Consider the following 12,508-nt stretch of genomic DNA (forward strand, 5'->3'; position numbering starts at 1 on the left):
TTCTCTGTATTCTAATAACCAAATAGTGTACTCTCTCTAAATAATACATACCTAACCACACAAACAAGGCTCTCTTTCAATTGCATTTGAACGACTTTAAAGAGAGAGAAAATTGTTGTCTCTCTATAGACAGCATATTGTTACATTCCATGAAACTATTAGGACCATTTTATCATAATTTACCCCGAATCTGTTTCCATGGTAACAGAGGAAGTGATTGGCAGTAGGAATTACAGTAAGAGAGTGGCTGTGATGGATGGTGACTTGTCGTCATCAGAAACCTCCCTATCACACCACTTTTATCACCTGAACTGACCAGCTTTATCACCTGGGCTAATCACAACTGCCTTCAGATCCACACTGGCCACCATCTTTATCTCGTAAATACCTCCTCCTGGTCGGTTTGGTATCAGTTTGTGAGCAAACACAAGGTACCGTTGGCCCCAGTTCTGACCCTGGCTGTCTATTTTAGACATGGAAGCATGTTCTATCCAATTCAGCAAAGTCCTTTTCAAATATTTAAAGTCCATTTGGTCAACCTGGACATGTACAGAGACAAATTTTCTGTTTTTGTCCCAACCAATCCAAAGCCAAGGACGTTTCAAATTCACCTTTCTTAGCAACGGGTGACATGTGACCATCCTTAGAGGATTCACTGAGTTAAAATCCTGTTTATGTCTAAAACAAAAACCAAGGATATTTAAAATTCACCTGCTACGTGAGATTCTCCAAGGGCTGCAGAACAGTATTGTATCAAAGTTTTTATAATGTATCAAATCAAGTCTAGAACTCTCCAGGGAGAGTGCCACCTTTTGTGATTTAAAGTTTTTGAGGTTTCTTTCCAGTGATTTTGTTCAGTGATGTAACATCTGTGGTGACTTACTATCTGAAATCATACGCCTTCAGCAATTTCTAAAATTAGACTAGTCACAAATTTACTGTTAGCAAAGCAAAGAAAACTCTAATATCTATTATTCATATAAGCTTCCACAGAACTAGAGCTTCTCTTTATTGGGTGACAGCCCTATTTTAATTATTGTCACTTAACCGTGAGTTTAATTACCATCACCAAGGTGTCGATGATAGTCAATCCTGATTCTGAACCAGTGGAGAACTACAGAGTAAAATGAATGTGTACTTAGAATGCCTGAAAGGGGATACTGAAATCTATGGCCTGATTGTTTGGCTTGTGATAAGCTGGCCAGATTGCTATCACAATCATAAATAGTTTAAGTAAAATCCAACATTCATGACCCTGCAGACAGACAGGCAACCTGGAGGAGAAAAAGGACAATAAACAACATGGTGCTGGTATCAACCAGAAATGGACAGACAGATACTGGGATGGAACTATTCTAGGCTGTTCTGATGGCTTTAATGAGGAAACCCCTGACAAACCCTGTCACTTGTTGCATTTAGCAAGGGCAGTTTATCATGTGCATGGTAAAAAAAATTGTCCAGATTTTAGGCTCCAGGCCAAAAGTGAAGTTTAGAACCTTAGCAGCCCCCAGCACCAAGCCGGCTGTCTGTCATTTCCTGCTCACAAGCCACAGGACCACTGCAAGTAAATCCTCTTCACAAAATGCTGATCCTCCCCAGGGGCCTCAAACAGGGAGACTTGTGTGTCAACATCCTTTCTAAATCTGTATCCCATGAAGGTGCATGGTTTTAATACGATATAAACATGTTTCTCCAATATCAAAGTCCTTGAAATTTGTTTTAAAAAATTGTTAAGTTATCATATAAACACATTATCTTTTTTCAATCCAATTTTCTGCAATGTCTTGTGAAGTTGTAAGATTGTTTTAAATAGTAGCTTCATAAGATAACTTAATCATAGTCATACTTACTAAATCTATACTAGGTTGACTATTCAAAATCAGTTTGGGATAATAATTGACAATCAAGTTGAGCCACAACTGTTAGTGCTTGTCGGTGAATTCAATCTTAATCAAACTTATACTGTATTTTTTTTCCTCTTTGTTAATTAACAACATAAGATTTGTCTTAGGACAATCCATTTGTAGCCATTACTTATTGTCAGCTTCAGTTTCTGTGTTATATTAATAAGGTAGGGTCACTGATGAGAGAAATTAAGGGGCACCTGCAGGTAGAACTTGGGATAGGAGAATATCCTAACGGAAAAAGTCCCCCATAAAAACCTGACCTCTGCCACCTCTCACCGCTATACTCCTCCACCTCCCCAATATTACTACAGAGACCTCGGGACTAGCCACCCCATTAACTACTCAACCCCATCTACAGTACAACACACCTCACTGTTACCAACTCACTTCAGTAAGGTGCATTAAAACTTCACAACAGATTCTGTAGGTTGTTACAATGTTGTAAAAGGGAGGTAAGCCTTACTTATTGAATTGATTTTAATCTCCTTAGCCGGCTATCTATGAAGTCTATATCTGCTATTAACTGTGTAAATCATGTACAATTATGCAACCGGCCTTGCTACCGTTGATGTAAAAAGTATGAGAGTGGAGTGGAGATGTAACAGGTCTTCCAAGCCCACGTCTCATCACATCCCAGTGCCTTTTTAATATCTGTCTCTTTTATTGAGAGAATCGTCCTGGACAAGGACAAAAGTGGTCGACTGGGAGCTGATGAAATCAACTTTCCCCCAGAGACCACTGACGCTGGATGAAACTTTTGAGTAAGAGGAAAAAACTATGGGATTGTCCCCAGCGACTGTCATTGATATAAATGACTCTCCACTCGGGAGACTATCCTCCTTTTGGTTTGCTAACGATGTGTGAAACATCATAACCGCAGCACAAATACAAGGCAGAGGACAACTTAGCATCAGAAAGGAATGCTATACAATGACATCGCCATTCTAAATGTCACTTTTGGTCACAAATGCTCTAATGAGTCTGCACCGAATCGATGACGATCAATGGCCTAATCCAGCTGTATAGCTGTGACACATAATACCGCTCAATGACAAATCCATACTAAACACTTAGTGACACTAGTACAGTCCCGCAGTGATTAACTGGTATAAGGAGATTCCAACATACACATTCCTACTCTGTCCTTCGACCTCTAGCAAGACAATATGACCTCCAAACTTTACCTATGTATCTTAACTATTGTGCCCTACTACTAACAGAATTTCTTGGTCCTTCGACCTCTGACATGACGATACGACAACCTTCAAATCCTACCTCTATGTTTTAACCATTTTGCCCTATTCCTAATAGAATTTTTTGTCCTTCAAACTCTAACATGGCAATACGACAACCTTCAAATCCTAACTCTCTTGTCTTAAACATTTTGCCCTATTCCTAGTAGAATTTAGAGAATTAATTGGTTCTTTGACCTCTAACAATACTATTTAACCTCCAAACCGTACTTCTGTGCTGAAGCCATTCTTCCCTGTTCTTAGTTTTTGTGGTCCTTCGACGTCAAATATACCTCAGTGCCTTCACCATTTCTTTTACTGAGCCCGATCTCTAATAGAACAGTTGTAACCCATAGCTTTGGTTGATGTCTTGGCATATGAATTTTTAAATTATTCATCTATAAAGAAACTAGGAGAATGCAGCATAAGCAGAACAACGAGCTTGCTTGGGAATAACAATTAAATTAATTTTTGTTTTTAAAGGAGAAAACATTCCCCGTGTCGTCAATGTCCCAAACTGGAGCCACAAAGACTGTCAATTTTTTACGGATTTTAAAATCTTTTGACTTTTAACTATGTTAAGTGTTTTTTGCTTGAATGTTCATTCCCCAGGACCACTGTACATGTCAACTAGGAAATAGAATTAAGCCCTTACATTTAGAGATACTCTGACAATTACACTTAGAATCAATACAGTGCTGAGGACAAAAATTTAAACTTTCAATTTAAGTCAAATCCTAGTTTTCAATTTCTCTCGATTACTACGACAGGATAACAAAACAATGCCAAATTACAGGAAAGAAAAATATAGCAAATGAACAAAATCATGTCAGATACAGGATTTTAATTCTAGATCAGTAATCCACAGAAATCTCCGGAGGATTTTACTCCAGGTTCCAGCAGAAGCAATTACAACCTCAGGTGTATATATTTTTAATTGAAATTGGCAGAGATATTTCTAAAATTATGTTCAATATAATAAGAACTTGGACAGTTCCTCTTCTGTTAGTAATCAATTACTGTTCATTTTTTATTATAACACAGGAAAGATATAATGTTAAAAAAAATAAAGGAAATTATGAAAATGTTTTCTTGTGTATAAAAATTCACACCCATATTATTGGTACTTTGACTTTTTGTAAAACTTTCAAACACATGATTGTGAACATTGCATTTCTGAGGTTGAATTAGATGTTGAAGGAATCTATTTTCAAACCTTATCTAATACTGAGAATTTTGGAAGTTATATCTCAAAAGATTTTGTAAATACAGCACAAATACCCCTTTTATAACCCCAAAAAATTCAAATAAATGTTCAGGTCTTCATAAATTCTCAATGTTAAATGTAAGTTATATATATACAGTGAACTGGGCTTCATTCCCCTTGTTTACATGTTTTTGTTTACATGTTTTTGTTTACTATTCTGGGTCTGATGACGTTTGTAGCGATGTCATACTTCACAAAGCAAATAGCTGCCAATATAGATACCATTTACCAGCAACGGTACAGAGAAGGCATCCTTTACAGGCCATTTAGAGTTTAACATAAAAGTAAGGGATTGTGACTATTTTGTGATATTTTTTCCCGACACTATCAAATCATATCAATTAAGTTTTGGATATAACTGACTTTTGGTTGAAATATAAACTACATTGTATATTATGACAGCCTATTTGTGATTCAACAAAAATTGAAAATTAAAGATTCTTGAATAATGTAGCATTGTGGTCAATAATTCTATAATGTTTCTACCAAAAAATAATTTTGAGTTTCAAGGTACAGGCATGACTTTTGGAAACAATAGAAGGAATCTTTTAAGTTATTATTATTAAGCACAGGACTCTGACCATGGGACTATACACAAGACAAAATAAACAGTATCATTATAAGTTTTTTGATTTTCTCTAAGTTCTTGATTTTTTGTTATGGACAGAACCAACAGTTAAAATTGTTTCTCTGTGAATTCAACAGACTGTATAGGTTCCAGGATACTCTGGTGAGTATTGGTCATCATCTAGGTTGATAGATTTTGAAGTCCTGTGAGCTGTGGACAGAGCCTACAGGTGCCATTTTGGTCCAGAAGGTAGCCAGGAAATGTAAGTTCCAATGTAAGTGGCCATACATCACTGACAGGCCTGTCCCAGACAGCCAGAGATTACCAGTTGTCAAGATACAAGCTACATCCCAGTCCTGCCACACCAACCAACAGGCAAAGAGGCCCACCACAGGGATCAGGGCAAACTGAGGGGCACCGTACAGGGATTATCATACATATGTACAGATAGTCATAACTTAAAGAAATTAAAATCCTTTACTAGATCATACCAAACATTATATAATGTAAACATACACAGAATCCATTTTTCACTGAAATCCAGTGTTAATGAGTGGATATTAATTTGCAAAAGTAAAATCATAAAGCTGTCCCCCAGCATGAAGTTCATCTATGGAGGTGACTTAATTTCTCAAGACATGTTCTTCTGAGTTTGAATGGTACAAAAAGTTCCACTGTGTGAGGTGGAAATGATCTCTATAGAGAGGTTTGATGATTGGGGATGGTCTCTAAGACAGGTTTGAAATGGTTCTAAGACAGGTTTAAAATGGTTTCTAAAACAGGTTTGAAATGGTCTCTAAGAAAGGTTTGAAATGATTTCTAAGACGGGTTTTAAATGGTCTCAAGGGCTGGTTTGAAATGGTTTCTCAGACAGGTTTGAAATGGTTTCTGAGACAGGTTCGAAATGATCTCTAGGGCTGGTTTGAAATGGTTTATAAGACAGGTTTGAAACGGTTTCTATGACAGGTATGAAATCGTTTCTTAGACAGGTTTGAAATGGTTTCTTAAGACAGGTTTGAAGCGGTCTCTAGGGCAGGTTTGAATTGGTTTCTTAATGGTTAAAAAGTGTCACTATGGAGTAAGAATATTGGTCTGTAAGCCAGGTTCTATGATTAAGGAATGGTCCATATAGAGTGGGAATGGTCTCTCAAGGCAGGTTCTATAATAATGAATGGTGTCAAAGTTATACAGTTGAGGACAGTGTACAAATTCACCTCTCAAGATTCAAACTTTCACATGACTGTAACTTCAAATCACTCATATTTCATCTTCATGTTATCACATCTATATAATTATGCTTTCTGCTATTAAAATGAAACTATTTTTCCAGGTAAAATAAAAAATTATACATATACAATGTCTACATGGAGTAAGTAATATCATCTTGACCTTAATAACAATTGTCTACTGAAAAATTCAGAAAATGTTTGAAACTAGACCATACAAAGATGTAAAAGGGGTGGATTATTACAAAGACAAACAGATTATATGCCATCAAGTCCAAGGGAGCAATGCTTCTCAGACTTGATATTTATATAAAGATTATCTCAGTAGTCCAAAGATGCCTGTGCCCTAGATTCCAAGATGTAATCAAATATTCAAAAGAAACTTAGAGGCATATACAAACTGTACATTAGATTGCAAGTGTAGAACCTGATTATCCATGTTATCACAGAGGGGACCAGAGGATGGGGAGGGAGAGAGGCGACCTCATGGGAGGGGGAGGGGGAGGAGGCACAGGGTACAGCTACTGTATACACTAGTGACACACACCAGATAAGGGTCATAAAGGACAGAGGATGTAGAGTTAGGGCTGCTGGCTCATAGGGGCCACAGACGGGGTAACATCTGGCATCACGAGGACAATTCAGTAGAGCTAAAATGGGGCAATTCAATATATATTGTAGACATGCATACCAGGTATTGGACTTATGATTTAGTAGAAGCATATTATTACATGCCTAATAGAAAAATGTTTATTTCAAGTGTGGACAAACTTGGACCATACTGACAATTTGAATTTGGCAACATTTGGGAAAATCATATTTTTGGATAACTTGGTACAGAGTATCTGGACAAGGTCAACAAAAAATTACTTCCATACTTATTTTTGTCATTCAGTTGACGACAAGTGACAATAGCTTATAATAGGTAACAGAACAACGCTTTTATAGAATCAAAAAATAAATAATCCTTTGTTTGCTTTTTGAAAAGCGTTCAATAGAAAAATTTGGCAGTTCTGTAAGTTCTGCTCAACATTTTCGATATTCAATAAAATAATCTCAATGAAAATCCAAACTATTTTTCATGATATTTTTATGTCATATGAATATCAAAGTATTGTTGAGTCCAGATTGTTGACAACAGATACATCCCATATCATAATGGATACCAGAATATTGGTACTAGAATACAAAACATCTCACAATAAGAAAGGAGAGAAAAACCCAAGCCATTTATCAAGAAATCAAACACCCAGTGTTGGCTGTAGGACAGTAAGTTACTCACTGATGACTTGGTGGAGGGAAGATGGAGGGCATGATGTAGGGGGAGGAAGAGGATATAGGTGAGCCAGTGAGATGATAAATCCTGGCAGAGCTGAACCATAGCTGTGATGATGAGGGACACAGCATGGTTCACACTATCCCATCATCACAGTCCTCCGATAAGGTCCAGCACTGCTACAGCTCTGGTTTCACCCCAGGGACAACAGGGTACAGACCTAGCGCCATCATTGAATTATTTTTGTTTTCTTCTACACCCCCCCCCCCCCCCAAAAAAAAAAATATCTTAGATTCAATTCGAACTTTTGATACAATTTAAACTTTTAAATAAAATAGGGAGGTACATATTTTATAGAGAATTCATTGAATCCCAAAAATATCAATATTAGATTTAAGGCATTGTCCTTGGTCAATATTTGATTCCTAATACTAAATTAACCTCATTGAAATATTCACTCCTTCCAGTTCCTGAATGTTAATGCTCTAAGTGTTGGCCTAGGTCACATAATGCTTGACTTTTTAGATTGGAAGTAAAACAAAGAATGCCTTGGTGTTAAACACACCCCATAAATCAGACATATACACAAAACCTACAAGATACTGGCAGGCTTTCAAATTTATAGGCTTGGTGACTGAAGAGTGATTAAAACCAAGATGGAGGATAAAATGTCACCAATAGCAACCCATGAAAAATTGAAATATTTCTTATGGGATTCTGGGTACTGAATTCCTATCATAAAACACATATATCAAAATAATAAACAACTAATTTCAAAATATTAGATATAAAACTGTACATAAAGAAATATAAGAAAAGCGTAAAAATAAAATTAAAGAATTTCCCCTTGGGATGGCCTCGTGAGGATGCGCATGCTACTGTTGGTACTTAGTGAATGAAGAAGCTCACATGTTGCTATAAATAGACATTCCAATAGAGAGAGGTTGATAGCTATGTGTGTCTACAGTGTCACTCCTCAGAAACAACCCAGCATTCAAAGTCAATTTCTAAACCTTTAAAAAAGTCCCCTCTTGAAAATCATAATACGGGATATAAATTTTCTTCTACTAGCTACCGTCTAAGATGACAAATATCAACTCGAAATCAATGCATGTGCGCTGTAAACCAGGGGGACACCGGGATGTCTCTACAGCCCACAAATAAAATTCACACGGCAAATAAAGTAGGATTTCAGTGAAGTTTTTAATGAAGAAAATCATCTTAATTATCTGAAGGATGTCAGATAGAGAGACAGAGGGCCCGGCGGTGGGATGCGGTCAGGGACAATCAAGGTCAATATAGTCAATATGTCAACATCGTTTTTTTCCTCACTATAATTAACAACATCAATATAACTTCCTGTTGCTAACAGTGGGAAAAACATCACAATTTATGTGGGAAACAAATCCAATTGTTTAATATGTCAATTTTGAAATCCTCATGCTTGGTGACATGGCTCTAATCTGGTAACAATGATGTCACAAGACCATTAAAATGTCTCCTTATGTAAGATTCAGAAATAAGTACAGTACGTATAAAGTAATATTTGATATGCTATTTTGCTTACTTGGGAAATGAAAATAAGAAATACATAACTTAAATAGAAAGTTGACTGTCACCAATATTTGTCATCTTCTTTTGATAAGAAAAACAACAACAAAAATGTACCCAACATTCTATGCTTTAGGTATAAAACAAAAACAATGAAGAAATGTTAAAATAATACTTAAAATTTTACTAAGAACATTTGAAAGGCAACATAAACACTTGATGACCTTTTGATTGTCCCCTTACACTGAACTTAAAAAGAAAGAAAATTCTAAAATGAGAGATTACTTGTAAAGTGAATGTAAACTTTTAAAAGTTTTAATCAAAATTAATTAATGTTGGTATTCAAAGTTGGGTAGATAGAAGAAATAAAGAATAATGATGACAGTCATCAACTTTCAATACTTCAGAAATAAAAGTTTAGTAACTTCTCGTCTTCATAAAACAACAACAAAACGTAAATAAAAGTTGTTTACCTCCAGTGGTTTCATGCCTTGAGTGGAGTCACCATTCCAAGTGACGGTCCCCAGGGTGAAGAGGTCAGAGGTCAACTTCCTGGGGGGACAACTGCCTTAGTTCGGGTGGCAGCGGTGGGGGTGGTGAGGGTCGCTGGGGTCCCGAGGGTCGGTGGTGGTGGAGGACGGAACTGTGATGGCGGTGATGTTCCTTGAGTGGCTGTGTGGTTCTGAAGGACTGACTCCTGTGTAGGGAGAAAAGAGGAACACTTGTGTGATGCCAAATTTAGACTGAGGAGGTACAAGTGAAGTCGACAAAACACAGCACCGCTTGCTCACAGGGCACAGTGCTTGGGGGATATGGAGGGGAGAACTGGACTCCAACACAGTGCACACATCACAGACACCTCCTATCTTCTACACAACCCCCTCACTGACAGCAAACATACGAGGGGACTTTTGGTTGGGGGAGGGGAGTGGGGGACGCCTGCTTCTCGGTATATACCTATCTCAGTTGTGACGGTACCACAGGATTATGTGGATGTGTTTCCTGTTTATCTCTCCATGGTATCTGTGCCTGACGTACATCTAGCTATCCCCAGTTGCCAGAGCTTGTGCCATGCCTGACGACTTTAGATCTGTGATCGTACCTTCCAAACCTATATATCTCAAGTGATCACTGCCCTCAGTCCTGCTGTGTGTACTGATAGGACTTTTGGCTGAGTGTCCCGCTTCACCAACTCCTGGTTACTGTCCTCTAAACGTCCCAACCATTTGCTGGTATGATAGAGTGTCCCTTTACCCTGTGATACAGCTTTTATTGTCCCTGATCTGACAATTCTCGGGATATTGTATATATAACAGACCTAGTAGTCAGACTTGGCATTATGGCTCCATTGGGAACATCTACATCCTAGTGACCATACCCCGACTTACTGTGGCCAAAACTATCCCAAAAACGACAATGAAACTACAGTCCTATTCTTCAGTGCTTTATCTGTACCGTCCCATGTCTAATCAATTATTTACTTGGTCTTTAGCCAAGAGCCAAAAGACAACTACACGCAAATAATCCAATTAACATCAATTATTAATTAGTAAAGGTATTAGTTAAGAAAGTGATGTCTTTGTCATGCCCCTGTGTACCATGTACTTGAGTCTTTCCATTGTTATTTGTCCCCGAGGACCTGTCCCAGCGTACCAATGACTCTCTATAGTTATCGGTACACTGAACATTCTGGACTTACAGTCTCAATCAATTGATATCCACGACTGATAAGACAAAGAAGTCAACCCCAGAAAAACTGCCTGTCTCAGAGTCTCCATGGAAATGACACAAAGTACCAAACCATTACTTTATTACTGCTTTCCAGTAACACAGAGGGGGCTGGTCCGGAGGCTGTCAAAACTCAACGTCAGCTTCTTAATGTCACAACGATAAGCATGGAATAAATACATATATCAGGACATAGGAGAATACAGCATTAATAGCTACTGTATACATTATATATATATACGTTTTTATAACAACAGATGTAGAAAGAAAACAACTAATCAAGTCAAAATTAAATCATACTTTTGTAAGTTTAAACAATATTAATTTACCATAAAGTAATGAATGAACTGAAAAATTTTCATTGAAGAAGTTATTTCATTCACGATGGATCTATTGAATTAAATATCAAAGAAAGGAACATACTTGACATTGGCCAATGGAAACAATGACTTTGTTTTACATAAAGCCATTGTCTAATTATAGAACAGATTGAGGTAGAATGGTAAGGTCTTATCATGTCAGGTAATGCCACATCAGAAACGACACAGGTAAAACTCGTTAATGAAACAATCACCTGTATGAAAACATATTTATACATAAAAGAGAAAAAAATATGTAAAAATAGGATCTTTTTTTTCTGAGTTAAGTCTCTTAACTGACAAAAATGGCAGACTATATGATAGAAAACCCAATCAATATGTCTGGTCTGTTCTATGGCAGAGTGACAAAAAAAGTCTTTTTGATGACAATACCTGTTTACATGTACAGATCGAAATGAATCCTGTTTTCATATACGGTGACTTGAGATACCTTGACATGCAAGAAATATTTAGATAGATCGTGAAAATGACAAATATAAATGACATTCTCTTGCATGTTATTGGATCTTTTTGATAATAAAAATCATATTGGAATAATAAAATAAGCAAAATGCATACAAATTAATGAACAGTTCAAAATTCATTCAACAATATGGTGTCCAAATTATGTCATTATAAAAATCACCTCAAGTAGTAGGTATAATTATTTATTGATGAAGTACAAAAATTAAAGAAATTAACTTAAAAAAAAGAGAATACAACTAAAAGTAAAATGGGTTTCTCTTGAAAACCCGATCAAATTCTAGCTGGTATATCATTTAATTACTTTCATGAATGGCAATCCATTAATTATTTTGTTTCTCCAAATTTTGATGACAAATTTAAAACTACAATATAAAATGACATATTTAGTATCTAAAAAGGTATTAGAAGAACAGTTTTGATGACATTACCTGTCTGTTGAGAAGAAGTAAATCCCTTTGTTTAGAAGTATGGAGGAGAGCTGTATATATGATCTGTATATATCGTCACATCTATAACATATGTGATGAGGAGGACCAGGAGCACATGACTGGCCAGCCCACTAACATATAGGCCCTGTGGAGAGGCTGTTTATCTTGATGGTCCCAAAAGCTGAGAGGGGGAAGTTCCTAATTATCATGTGGCCAGGAGGGGGGACACCCACAGAGTAATGCTATTTACTGCTCCCCTAACTCCACAAAACTGTCCCTCCCTGCCTTGACAAATCCTATTACCATGGGGACTTGGTCCTTTCTTTCATTTTCTACCCCCTCCCCCTACCACATACTAATATATCTACAATGTCCCTCCCAGCTTTGACAATCACATCACCATGGTGATTTGGCCCTACTGAGAGACATATTATAGCTTGCTCTTTTCCCCAGGGTATAAGATGTCTACAGAATTGTCCC

The 12,508-nt window shown here is 37.0% G+C and overlaps 1 protein-coding gene across 1 annotated transcript in view; it reads right to left on the reverse strand.

Moving 5' to 3' along the window:
- LOC138333471 (zinc finger protein basonuclin-2-like) overlaps positions 1–12,174 on the reverse strand; it is a 71,556-nt gene extending 59,382 nt beyond the window's left edge. The window contains exons 1-2 of the mRNA XM_069281870.1: positions 12,029–12,174; positions 9,501–9,724 (exon numbers count right to left, since the gene is read on the reverse strand). Coding sequence (XP_069137971.1) covers positions 9,501–9,515 — 15 coding nt within the window. The 5' untranslated portion in view covers positions 9,516–9,724; positions 12,029–12,174. The remainder of the gene's footprint in view (positions 1–9,500; positions 9,725–12,028) is intronic.
- Between the last annotated feature and the right edge of the window lie 334 nt (positions 12,175–12,508).

This window comes from Argopecten irradians, chromosome 10, assembly GCF_041381155.1.
Source record: "Argopecten irradians isolate NY chromosome 10, Ai_NY, whole genome shotgun sequence".
Lineage (NCBI taxonomy): Eukaryota > Metazoa > Mollusca > Bivalvia > Pectinida > Pectinidae > Argopecten > Argopecten irradians.